The sequence below is a fragment of the Ciona intestinalis genome, chromosome 4 (genome assembly GCF_000224145.3).
Source record: "Ciona intestinalis chromosome 4, KH, whole genome shotgun sequence".
NCBI classification, from domain to species: Eukaryota; Metazoa; Chordata; class Ascidiacea; order Phlebobranchia; family Cionidae; genus Ciona; species Ciona intestinalis.
Window position 1 is genome coordinate 2,544,842 of NC_020169.2, and position 12,164 is coordinate 2,557,005.

Genomic DNA, 12,164 nt, shown 5'->3' on the forward strand with positions numbered 1-12,164 from the left:
AAATTATATTTTTACACAGAAATTAAGCAATTTTGTTTATATCGGTGTCAAAAGTATGTGACTTATATTATGTGCTCTGAAAATTTTAAAAACGGAAGCATGTTAAATCATTAATTAAGCTTTTGAAAGACATCAAGAAAATACTGCATTCCGCAAAATATTTTTTGGAGTTTGCCAAAAAAATAAATATGGCGGACGCCCCTTTACTTAATGAGTACAAGCAGAAGTTTGTCTGGAGGAGAATTCCCCAAACTCTTCTTGGGGGACCCAACCTAAAACTTGGATACGAAGCACCATGGTATGTCTTCGCATTACAAATACTGGTGTGGTTCATACCATGGATTATTGGAGCTGCCATAACTCTTGCTGTAGAACTAGGTGGTCTGGATGTTCTTATTGGGTCTATTGTGTGTGGAGCCATTGTTGGTGTCTTTGTTTTTTGTGTGCAGGTAAGCAATGCAATGTAATTTCTTACTTTATCCTTGCGACAGTTGTTAAACACAGGTGTTTTGTTTTATGTACTTCATGCCAGCTTACGAGTTACCAAGTATGTCAACTGTTTCTGCAAGCCATAACCAATAAACCTTACACTAGCACTAAACGTGTAAAAATAACATTTAAACAATAAAAATCTCTTATTTTTTTCAGTCAATTCATCTTTACCTCGCCAGAAGTCGTTCTGCAGTCACCGATTTTAACGCCAATGGTAGTTTGTCATCAAGTCAAAAGTTTCGTCAACTTATAGCTGATGATGATGAAATAATATTTTACTCTTGTTTCTCATTTATTACCTTCAACTTTGTTATTCCACCCAAAAGGTAAGTTTATCCACTTAATCAGTGTGTGTGTGTGTGTGTTTTTTCCATTTAATGGGGGTGTGCAACGCTATGTGTTCTAGGATTTAAACCAGAATTGTCCCCTTTTGTGTGTGTTGTGAAATTAATAAATAAAATGTACATTACAAAATTTTAAAGATTTTTTTCCTATGAGTAAATAATGGATTGAAAAGTTCCACCATTGTTTTCTTTATTTATATATGCCAATGGTTAAACACATAAAAAATCCCTCAATATAAGTCATATAACTTTTTTTGATTTGTGTTCCACTACAGAGTTAAACTTACAAACACAGTACAACAAATTGCATGTCTGTGACTGTAACAACATCAAAATGATATGTTGACCACATTTCATATAAATGTATTTGTGCATTAATATACAGGTTCCATCCAAACATTATCATCCATTTCTTCCTATCTGGTTTATTAGTTCAGTAACAGAATATGGTTCTGTTCGATTAAAAAAAATATGATCATATTAATATCTTATGACTAAGACCATACTTATGACATTTCAGAAAAAAACATTTGCATTAAATTCAGGTTCCGTCCAAACATTGTTATCCATTCTCTTCTATCTGGTTTATTATGCGGGTTTGGAGTTTTCTACACTCTCCCGTCTACCCTCACCACCTTGTTTAGCAGCAACCTTGGTGTTGCAATTGTCATCTTCATCTTTTCGTGGACCACCATCTGCATCACCCAGTATCCGCTCACAGCAGGAGGAGTTCCTCCGGAGGTTGCGGTGTTTCGATCTGTTGATCCTTACGAGATCGCTTCTCTTTCGAGATTCCTACATGTGTGCATCTTCTTTGCTTTCTATGTAGTACAAATGTGAGTTGTTAACACTTAATCGCCCTGCAAGCTATTTGTAGTCTAAATAAAGCAATTTGGAAAGTAAAAAAAGAAGCAATCTAAAAAACAGACATTTTTAAAAATTTTGCATGTCATATGGCATTTTAACAAAACAAGTATGAAAGAAAAAAGCAATCAAAAAAACAGACATTTTTTAAAATTTTGCATGTCATTTGGCATTTTAACAAAACAAGTATGAAAGAAAAAAGCAATCTAAAAAACAAACATTTTTTAAAATTTTGCATGTTATTTGGCATTTGCATTTTAACATTTGTAACCCTAGATAAGTTTGCCAGATTTATCCATCCTACTCAGAGACTCAGTACTCATACATCTATACTACTGATAACACACACATTATGGGATATACCAAGTACTTTAACTGTTACATCTTTATGATTTTAATAGATATCAACCATCATTTCAAACCACAAATCAAGTATTGCATATTCTGTTTCTGTTTCTGCCTTTATTATGGATGTATGGACTCCTTCCACCAGCAGATGCATTGGTATTATGGGCAGTGGAACAACTGCAGGTTTTTGCATTAGGTGGTACACCAGTAGCCACAGACCTCAGGTAGATCACATTTGAATGTAACTTGCTCTATCCTTGCGTGGCCGGAATTGACAGTCGTTGTAACACAGAAGTTCTTAGTAGTTTCATACACCTCATGCTAGTTACAATGCATGTTACTTTTTGGGTGTTTTATTTTTTTGTATGACTGATAGTTTGGACAACCCATTAGTGACCACTGGGTTAAAGATATTGCCGCTAAGTGTCTTGCCTAACAGCCTAAGTGCGGTAAACAAGTTACACTCCTTCATATACAAAACTATTATCTTTTTCTTTCGAAATTAGCATTAGTACATTACTATCACATATTACTTATATGAATGTAACTTGCTTTATCCTCGGGGCCAGAAAAAGACTATTAACTCTTTGTTTTTATTTCATACGCCATGTGCCAGCTCTTGAGTTATTGCATATGTAACTTGGGTAATTACTTTTTTGTGTTTTTTTTCATTCAGATTATTGGTCTCATTCTTCATGTCCGGTATGGTTTTACTTGGAGCCTCTTTTCTACCGAGCGAACCAGCCATAGTAATATTTTGTGCCGCATTTGGATTTATTCTGAGCACTGATGTGACTTCAGTTGTTTTGGCAATTTTCTACATGGCAGTATCAAAGTGCAAAACATCTTTAAACAGGTAGCCTAACCTAACACAATATTAAATACAATATTAAAACACTTTTGTCTTGAAAACAGGTTACAAATAGATTAAATTGCAACGCATATGTTTCAAAATGCGTGGTATCCAAACGCAGATGATATTTATGATATTGTGGCGTAATAGGCCAGCTGTAGCCTGTATCTTAGGTCCCCTTGTATTCGTTCCTCAATAACATGATCTTTGCTATCGTATGTGATAAATAAAAGGAATATATTGTTATAAAAATGGAATATATTTTTAAACATATTTTTTTGCCATAGTTTACTTTATTTACATTAGAATTTTAATCAGGTAATCCCTTTGCTAATTTAATAGCTACAAAAGTTTTCAACTTTAACTTGTATTTCAGCAGGAAAACTGTGCCAACACATTACAATGGTGAAATATCATTGATCAGCACAGCTTGGCATATAGTTGCATTAGGTCCAAGTGTAATTGTGGCTACAGTTGTTGTTTATTTCCGCACCAATTTCACCAGCACTACGCAGTTAGGGTTTCAGATATCATTCATTGTGTTATTCGTCATCATAAAAATACTACAGGACTCACAAAAGGTGTATTTCGCATTTCGAATTTTCCGAAACTGCATATACCCCTCCAGCTACTCATCCATGGCAAAATTCCTGAAAAGGTATGCCGATTTAATTCAACTGTAAACAACACTCTCAAAACTAACTCTATTTTCTTCCAGAAAAAAAGTTCTCCGCGTATTGGGACTTATTCATTTCAGTTTGGCAAAGGTTTTAAACCCTATATTAATGACAGCATATTTATCAGCATATCTCTTAACATCAATACAATTGCCTTCATTCTACACGGCATTGGTATCCGTCCATGCATATCGTGTGGTAAGCCCTCTTTTCTACATTGCGGTCTTAGCTAACCATGTTCCACGTAATGGCTTGAAGCTTCACTTATTTTTGGTTGTATTACGCCCAAATTTCTAGTAAACAAAGTATCTAGTAACACCCATTATGTTTTTCTGGGAATTTTCTGCCTAAAGTTAATGTTGAATAATTTTTTAATGTTTTCAATGTACGTTCTTTGTGTTTTCTTTACAGTTTGTTGGTGGTATTTTGCATGATACAGCAATTGTAATACAGTCATTGAGCACAGTTTATGTCTATTGATAAAGTATGTATAAAATCATTTACAAAACGTAATTAAAAAAATAAAATATATGTATAAATCTTCAAAAAATAACTTACCACCAAAAAAAAAAACTTCAAAAAATAACCTTACCACCAAAAAAAAAAACGTAAAAAAATCATAACCATAAAAAGCTAAAAAAAACACATTTTTCCCATACAGATATGGCAGAGAAGCAACAGTGCTATTCTCATATTTGCAGTTGTAGCAATTGTTGATTTGATCACTTCTTCTTCCAACTCCGTCCTATTTATTTTTACTTCATCTCAGCTTGGCACGCGTCTCTTAATAGCTGACGTGTGTATTGACAGATTTTTAAGATTTTGTGAAAATCTTTGGTTTGCGTTTTCACTTAGTGTTTCATCGGTAAAAGACAAGAAACAAAAGAGGTCTGGTTGTTTTTTTAGGAATCTATAAAAGTGCTGAGTATTTCTCTCTAATCTAACTCCCTTGACCTATATTCACACATTTTCAAAAATTGTGCCATTTACCAATAAAATCAATATTGCTTTTAACAGGTACTCAGTGTTTTTAACTAAAATATAAATGCTAGAGCTTAACTTAAGCATCGCATTATGGTGTATACTACAAATGACAAATATATACAACATTTGTGCAATTTCTTAGTACTAAAGTTATAGTTCAACCTTAAACATAAAGCATGATCTTGGATATGTATTTTTATAACAATAATGCAGTTTCATGCATAACAGTAAATGGATACCAACCGTACATTATTTTTCAATTTACAGAAACTCATCAATTGGTATCATTGTTCTGAACATCATATTCTTTCCATTTGTTCTCGGAACAATTGTCCTCGCATCCGCTCTCTCTGCTCCTCTTCTTCCTCTCTTCACTCTCCCCATCTTCCTTATCGGGTTTCCTCGCCATTCTCGTTTCTGGCCTCAAGCTCCAGGTAATTTTTTTTAATTGTGAATAGGGATGTACAATACAGAATAATTAGGTAGCCTATTCTAGGATATCCTAGAATATTTTATTTCGAATCTAGAATTTTGAATCTTTTTGTATTTAAAAGAAAAAATGTATGAAGCCAAAACGGCCAAGCCGAAACGTATAGCAACCTTTGAAAACGCTGCGAAACGTTTTCATTCGAAAGTCCCACAAACACAAGAATCTATTTTTTTAAATTTTAATAAACTGTTAGTTTAGTTCAAGAGATAAAGTATGATGATGTCAATAAACAGAATACCGAATCCTGTAATTAGATTCGAATACAAAAGAATTCGAATCTCACGAATTCGAAATTCTCCAATGTGCATCCCTAATTGTGGATCACATATACAGGGTTTTCCGAAAGTCATTATGCACTGTTGAAATCGATCATTTAGTCTATTTCAAAAGAGCAGCTGATTGAGGTGTTTAGAAACAAATATGAAGGGTCCTAGCTTGTTTTGATGCTAACGGGAGTCACTTTTAACATCATTTATAATTGTCATTTATATTTACCCCCTGAATTGGCTGATGCTTCAGAATTTTCAGATTTTTTTGTCAAAATATTCTTGTTTATTAAAATATTACATATCATATTACCCATCTTAATACTTTAGCTGTATAGCCTAAATAAACATTTTTAAAATTCGACAGTAAAATTTTGTGACATGCCGTAATTATTTTTCCACCTCCAGGCAAAGCAAATGCGAGTGTATGTTCGGACAGTGTCTACTACAGTCAAGTCACCCCACACCTCACTAAAAGCATGGCAGTTGCTTCTTACCTAGGTTCAACATCAACTGTTGGTTCTGAAACAGATCTCCCATTTTTTCTTGCCAGATCACAAGATAAATCAATGTGGATCCAGGTGGATATTAATATCTAGTGTGATTACTGTTTTTACCTCTTAACTTAGCTAAAGGATGAGTTTAAGTTTGATGTTGACTTGACACCATTGTTAGCACTGGTGTTGATCATGGGTGTGCGGGACCAATTTTCGAATTTGCTGCTTATTTTATGCAGGACTGCACGCATGTATAACGTTTCGACGGTGACAATCAGCAGATTAATTCAAAAAGTGTGTTAATTTGTTTAAATTTGTGTTAATGTGTTAAAATTTAACTTACATTAACGCAATAATGAATCATGATTATTACAAGTTATAGGCATGTGTGGCTGTGGGCAAGACATGGTCATTGCTTTAAATTTCTCCCACTCGTTTTGTAAAGTCATAACTAAGTTTCTAACTTTAAACTTAATTTGCTGTAAAACAAAACAAAATTAATTCAAAACACGGAAAAGGCATTTTATGTTTCTATTTCTCAATTTTTAAATTAATTCTTTTTTTGAAATCTCCAGACTCGTGTACACTTATTCTGTATTTTGTAATTTGCTTTGAAAGAAAACACAAATTGATTCAAAAAACCTGAAAAAATTTCATTTTTAATTTTTAAATTAATTCTTTATTTTTAAATCTCCAGACATTAGAAAGTGGTTACAGCTACATAAGTTACTCAGTGAAGGGGTTGGAACTACAAGAAACATCATGCCACGCACTTGAAGCCACACGACTTGATGACGCTTGTCAAGCAGCGTTTGAACCTGGCACCGAACACAAATGGTAAACTACATGGGATATTTCAGACTTTTTAAGTTGTTACTTTATTACTGTTTGTTGTTTTATTGTTTAGATAAAAATTTATAGGAAGAAATATGGCAACCCCTGAGAATATGATTTGGTTTCGTTGGATGTTTACTACAGCGGTTTAAATTGTCCTTTAATTGTAATTGTAAAAAAAACTTTTGAATTTGTGTAGTAAAAGCCTTTCTAATAATTTTGTTAAAAATTTGAAAATTATTTGCAAATTTTTCTGTTGTTGTTATATCCCTAAAATTTTAAATTAAAAAAATTTTGACAAACATATAAAGTTAGAATAAAATTTTATATTTTTATTTTCAATTCAGGACAAATCCATATCCATTTCTCTCGTCCGTCACTCCCATAGACACAATATATCTAGAAAGTTATTCAGATGCAAAGAACTCTCTCACAGGTAAGTACTCAAATACATTTAACTACATTAATTTCTTTACCCTTGCCTGGAGGGCAATGACAGTCATTATAACACGAGTGTTTTGTTGCATACACCTCATGCCCGCTTATGAGTTTCCACGTATATATATATAACTTCATGGGTAGTTAGTATTATTTATTTTTTAAGTATGTATGTCTGACAATTTGGACAACCCATTTATGAGAGTGAGAGCATTTGTTGTTAAATGTTTTGCACAAGCACAAATACACATATGCCCACAATAGTAGCAGCAATTAGTTAGACACCATTAGCGCACAATGCTCCATATTTCTTGATCCTACAATTAACAACACTCTTTATTTGTGATAATGCTTTTATAATTCCATAAAACCTCTTTGCTTTTTGCCGAATATAACGTTAAAAAGGAATAAAAACATAGATAAATAAGTTACATTCACTTTTATAATTAAAAACAATTAAGCTTTTATACTCTTTCAATCGCAATCCTGGTTGTACAACTACAAATAAGTGTCAGCAAAAAAAAAACAGCTTTAAGTTTTAAACAAGGTATCTTCCAGGTATTTAATCAATATATAGTAGGGTGGGGGAAGATGAACACCTTTTCGTCTCATTTTGTAGTAAACAAAGAGCATTTCAGTAATTATAAACCATATCCCCACGACTTCCATAGACCATTGTTACTTGTTTAAAATGCGGTCTGGATGTTTGGATATTATGTGCTAAGAGTGTCCCATCTTCCCCCACCCTACTATTTATATACTAAAACTGACATATTATTCTACCCTAACCTACTACATTATAAAATCCCAGGTATTCTGGACAACCCCAGTGCATTACAACAATACCACAAAGACTTCATCAAATCCCTAGTATGGCTTCTTGTTCAATACTGGGCCCATGAAAACCAAACCAACTCAAACCAGAACCATCCAGTCCCCCAAAACCCGTATAAACCAGATGTGGCAAAACCAGACAACCCAAATGCTTTCGAACTTCTACCAAATCAAGTTAAACCCAGTACAACATCTCATCGAAGTAATTTAAGCCCAAATAACGTAACACCACGCCCCAACAGCAATCGCTCAGTTATCATAAAAGGCCGGCAAAACTTAAGCAGTTCCGTAACCAGTCTTGGATCTCTGCTATCCAGTGAAGACCGGTTTAAACTGGATCAGAAGCGAAAATCAAGCCATGCTACATCACAACTCAAACCACCAGGTGTGATTGATGATAGCAGCGATGAGGAAGGCTGGGAAAGTGGATTGTCTGATTCTGGATTTGGTTTGCCTTCCATGCAACCAAGCCATGGAAACAAAGCTAATAATGGTAAGTAAAAAGTGAGACATGATTTTGTTGGTAGAGACATATGTATTAAAAAAATGTAAAAAAAAAAAGTTGATATTTTCATATAAATTTTTGTTAAAAATAAAATTTAGATTTTTTTCAGAATTGAAATATACAGTAAAAAATTGCTTCAATATGTTATCTATCATATAGCTTCCTTGGTACAGATTTGTTCATTTCTTTAGTTTGGAAAAACTTACAAGCTGTATTTAGAGATCCAATCATGTTTTACAGTTTCTTTAATTTATCCCTGATCAATTATATTAGGTTTTCAGGAATATTCTTCTGTAAATACCTTCTGGCCCTATTTTATCCTTGTATTACCAATAATAACATACAAAAACACCTAAATTTAACATAATACTGTATTTATATTTTATACATAACAATAAATGTAGTTAATACTCCTGCATTGTCTCCCCATACAACCTCACCAGTATAATACAAAAATATTACTTAAAAAAAAAGTTTCAAATAATATATTGTTTCTATTTTTCTTAGGCAACCAACAGCTTGATTTAAGTCACTCGGTTACTAAATGGAGAGAAATCCCAATTGATGAGAATGATGCGATCTCGTACCTCCACCTCTTCGATAGATCATGGTACCTCCATGTGACTTCATCCTTGGAGGATGATGTTGGATGTTGGGGAGCATCAGGGATGCAGGAAGATCAAATGATGGAGATTTGCCGCTCGGTGGCGCTAGGGTGCTACATCATAGTTAATGTATCAGGTATTGGATATTTTTATTTTACGTTACTGTATAGGCATGTCACTGCTGCCATTGTGGGCGTATGTGTCTTTGGGGTCACTTAACAGCAATTGCTCCAACCGACTGGTTCTTATGGGTCTAAATTGTCAGACAAAATTTACAAAAAAAAAATTCACTAACAAAGGTACATATGTGGTAACTTGTAAGCGTGCATGAGGTGAGTGAAACAAAACACCCATATTATAGGAACTGTGGTTGCATTTTTATTTTTACGTTTAAGTTTTTTATACTTTTTTATGTTACTGCACACTTTTATTATAAGCGCTGGTTGTACCAATTACAGTTAACTGTCTGCAATAACGCAGCTTTAAATTTTAACTTAATATCTCCCTGTTTTCTAAATGGTGTGTACTTTTTATTCAATTCATTAAGAAATGACATAACACAGACTTTTTATTAATAAAAATCTCAAATAAATTATTTTCTTTTACCTAACTAGCAATACTGTATACTACATCATAAAGCACTGTACAAAAACTGTAAAAAAAAATTCATTTTAGATTTTTAATTATTTAAAAAAAAAACAGGTATTCCTGGCAAGAACCCTTCCCATATTAATGCAAGCCACTTATGTAAAGTATTTCTTGATAGCATACCATGGTCCCCACACTTAGACTGGTTGCATAAGAATCCTATACTTCATCAGCTTGTATTAAAAGCCCACAGGTTAGATTTTTTTACCATTTGTTTTTTATTATTTGTCGAATAGAGTTTTTTTATATCATGTAGATTAGATTTTTTTTATAACATGTAGAATCGATTTGTTTTATAAAATATCAAATACAATTTTTTATAACATGTAGAATAGAATTTTTTAATAACATGTAGAATGGTATTTCATTATAACACATCAAGTAGAACTTTTTTATTACATGTAGTATAGAATTTCATGAAAATGTGTCAACTTTGGCCTAAATCCAGGTCCCAACGAATTTCACACATTTTTAAACAAGTTTAATTAAAGGGTGATTAAGTATAACAAGATTTTAACAATGCTTTCTGTTTGCCATTTTTCATAAAGTTAATATAGTTAACTGTTTTAAATATTACATAGTAACCAGTTTATTTATACACCCATAGTCTACTAAATATATCAATGATTCTACTGCCAACTGTCAATGTCCTATACCATATGTAAAGAAACCTTAAAAATTTATAGTTGTCCCAACTGAATCTATGTCATGTCGTATCACGACGTCATGGGGCACAAGTATTTATTTCCTCGAAATTTGAAAAAAAAGGGCACTACTGTTTGGAAAATCACTCCGATCCGTTAGTCCTACCATTTAAATAAAAACCCAATAATTTTTCCCAGATTCTCAATAAAACTTCTTTACGACCGAGTTGCCATGGGAACTACAGACCTTGCAGATGATGAAGATTTTGCTGAAGTCCTCACATCTCTGCAGGAATATCAATCGGATTGGTTTATTGGCCTTGAAACATCCACAGAATGGAAAACAGCCGTTGAGAAAGGAATCTCGTCCCTATTTGCGCTCAGTCATGATGGCTCGCTAAATGTGAGTCGGCTAATTTGATAATTTTGTTTTAAAAATTTAAAATTTTTTGAACATTTAATTCCTTGATAAATATTTAATTTGTTTTTTTTTTCTCAAACACTTGAAGCCTTGGGTAAAGCATATAAACTAAAATTTAATACAGTCTCCGCAAAATTAGCCCTTGTTTTTAATCGGACCAGTTTGGCTTGATCCCGAAGTAGTTTAATTAAAGGTGGTCATTTGTACTATTCAAAAAAGCATATCACATCAATTTTAATGCAGGGTGTATTTTCGGCCCGTCTCCTTACCCGACGACCAGTTGAAACCCACTTAAACCAGTTATCATCGGCTGCAGTGCGCTCTGCTTGGGCCAACTTGTCCCTGGAGCTTTTATACGCAACCAACGACGACGAAGAAAGGTACAGTATTCAAGCGCACCAAGCATTATTACGTAATCTGACGACACAATCAGCCGACCCACCACTCGGATATCCCATATACTCGTCCAAACCGGTTTATACCAGTACTTTACCTGTACCTTGATTGGTCATTTTTTTGTTTTTAATCAGTTGTATTTTAAAATTTTGGGCGAGGGTTTTAATACTGTTCTGTACAGATTTACAAAGCATTGCAGAGTTTATTTCTTTATTAAAAAATGTTCCAGTTAAAAAACTACCGGAAAAAATAAATTTTGTAACGTTTTTAAAATGAAACTTCAACAGTAATTGTATGTCCCACTATTTTTACTTTATATGACAGTACAATATGCACTGTGATGTTACGTTGTACAGCTGATCTATGCATGTATTATTCTGGCTTTACTAATTTTAGAAGTGACGCTTTTACCTCAGTTAAGAGTCATTTCCATTGTGCGTAAATGTACTGCAAGTAAACAGTAGTTGGCGAATGCGTGGAGATTTATATATAGGCATGTTTAAGACGAAATGACATACATAGACAATAGACAGCAGAAAGTACAATGTCTGAGACAAAATATCCGGGACAATGGCAGCGCAAAATACAGTGGCCGAGACGATGTATAGTAGGATGGCAGGAAGATGGGACACCTTTAGCACATACTATCTAAATATCCTGATCGTGTTTTAAACAATTACTAACGGTCAATGGGGGTCATGGGCATATAGTTTTATAAATTCTTGAAAGTTCTTTGTTTACTACTAAACGGAGCGAGAAAATAGAGGTAAAAGGTGTCCCATCTTCCCCCGCCCTACTGTATATGAGTCCAATGGTCCAGGACAAAAACGTCCGGGAATAAACGGAAAATACAAAGTTTGAGGCAAAACCCACAGTAATATGGTAGAATTCTATTAAATGCCAACTAAATATGCGATTTCCTAATAATCGGAAGACGTGTCATATTATTATAGTGTCTCGTAAATTGTGACTTTTAAATTAAGCTCAAACATTTAAACGTAGTAGATGGGTTACCTTTTCGTTC

General features: G+C 33.5%; 1 protein-coding gene across 2 annotated transcripts; it reads left to right on the plus strand.

The window, feature by feature from the left end:
- The first annotated feature begins 19 nt into the window (after positions 1-19).
- Positions 20-11,612, plus strand: LOC100181014 (pecanex-like protein 4). Of its 2 annotated transcripts, none has more exons than XM_002120848.3 (17): positions 20-449; positions 649-818; positions 1,382-1,672; positions 2,102-2,272; positions 2,725-2,904; positions 3,278-3,559; positions 3,620-3,776; positions 4,240-4,466; positions 4,830-4,996; positions 5,727-5,899; positions 6,513-6,652; positions 6,997-7,085; positions 7,899-8,414; positions 8,934-9,167; positions 9,734-9,872; positions 10,522-10,726; positions 10,988-11,612. In XM_002120848.3, the coding sequence occupies exons 1-17, from the start codon at positions 189-191 to the stop codon at positions 11,246-11,248; spliced, it is 3,663 nt and encodes a 1,220-aa protein (XP_002120884.1). In that variant the 5' UTR covers positions 20-188; the 3' UTR covers positions 11,249-11,612. The 2 variants fall into 2 exon arrangements, with proteins under 2 accessions (XP_002120884.1, XP_018667181.1); XM_018811636.1 differs by having other exon boundaries at positions 3,281-3,559.
- Positions 11,613-12,164: the final 552 nt, after the last annotated feature.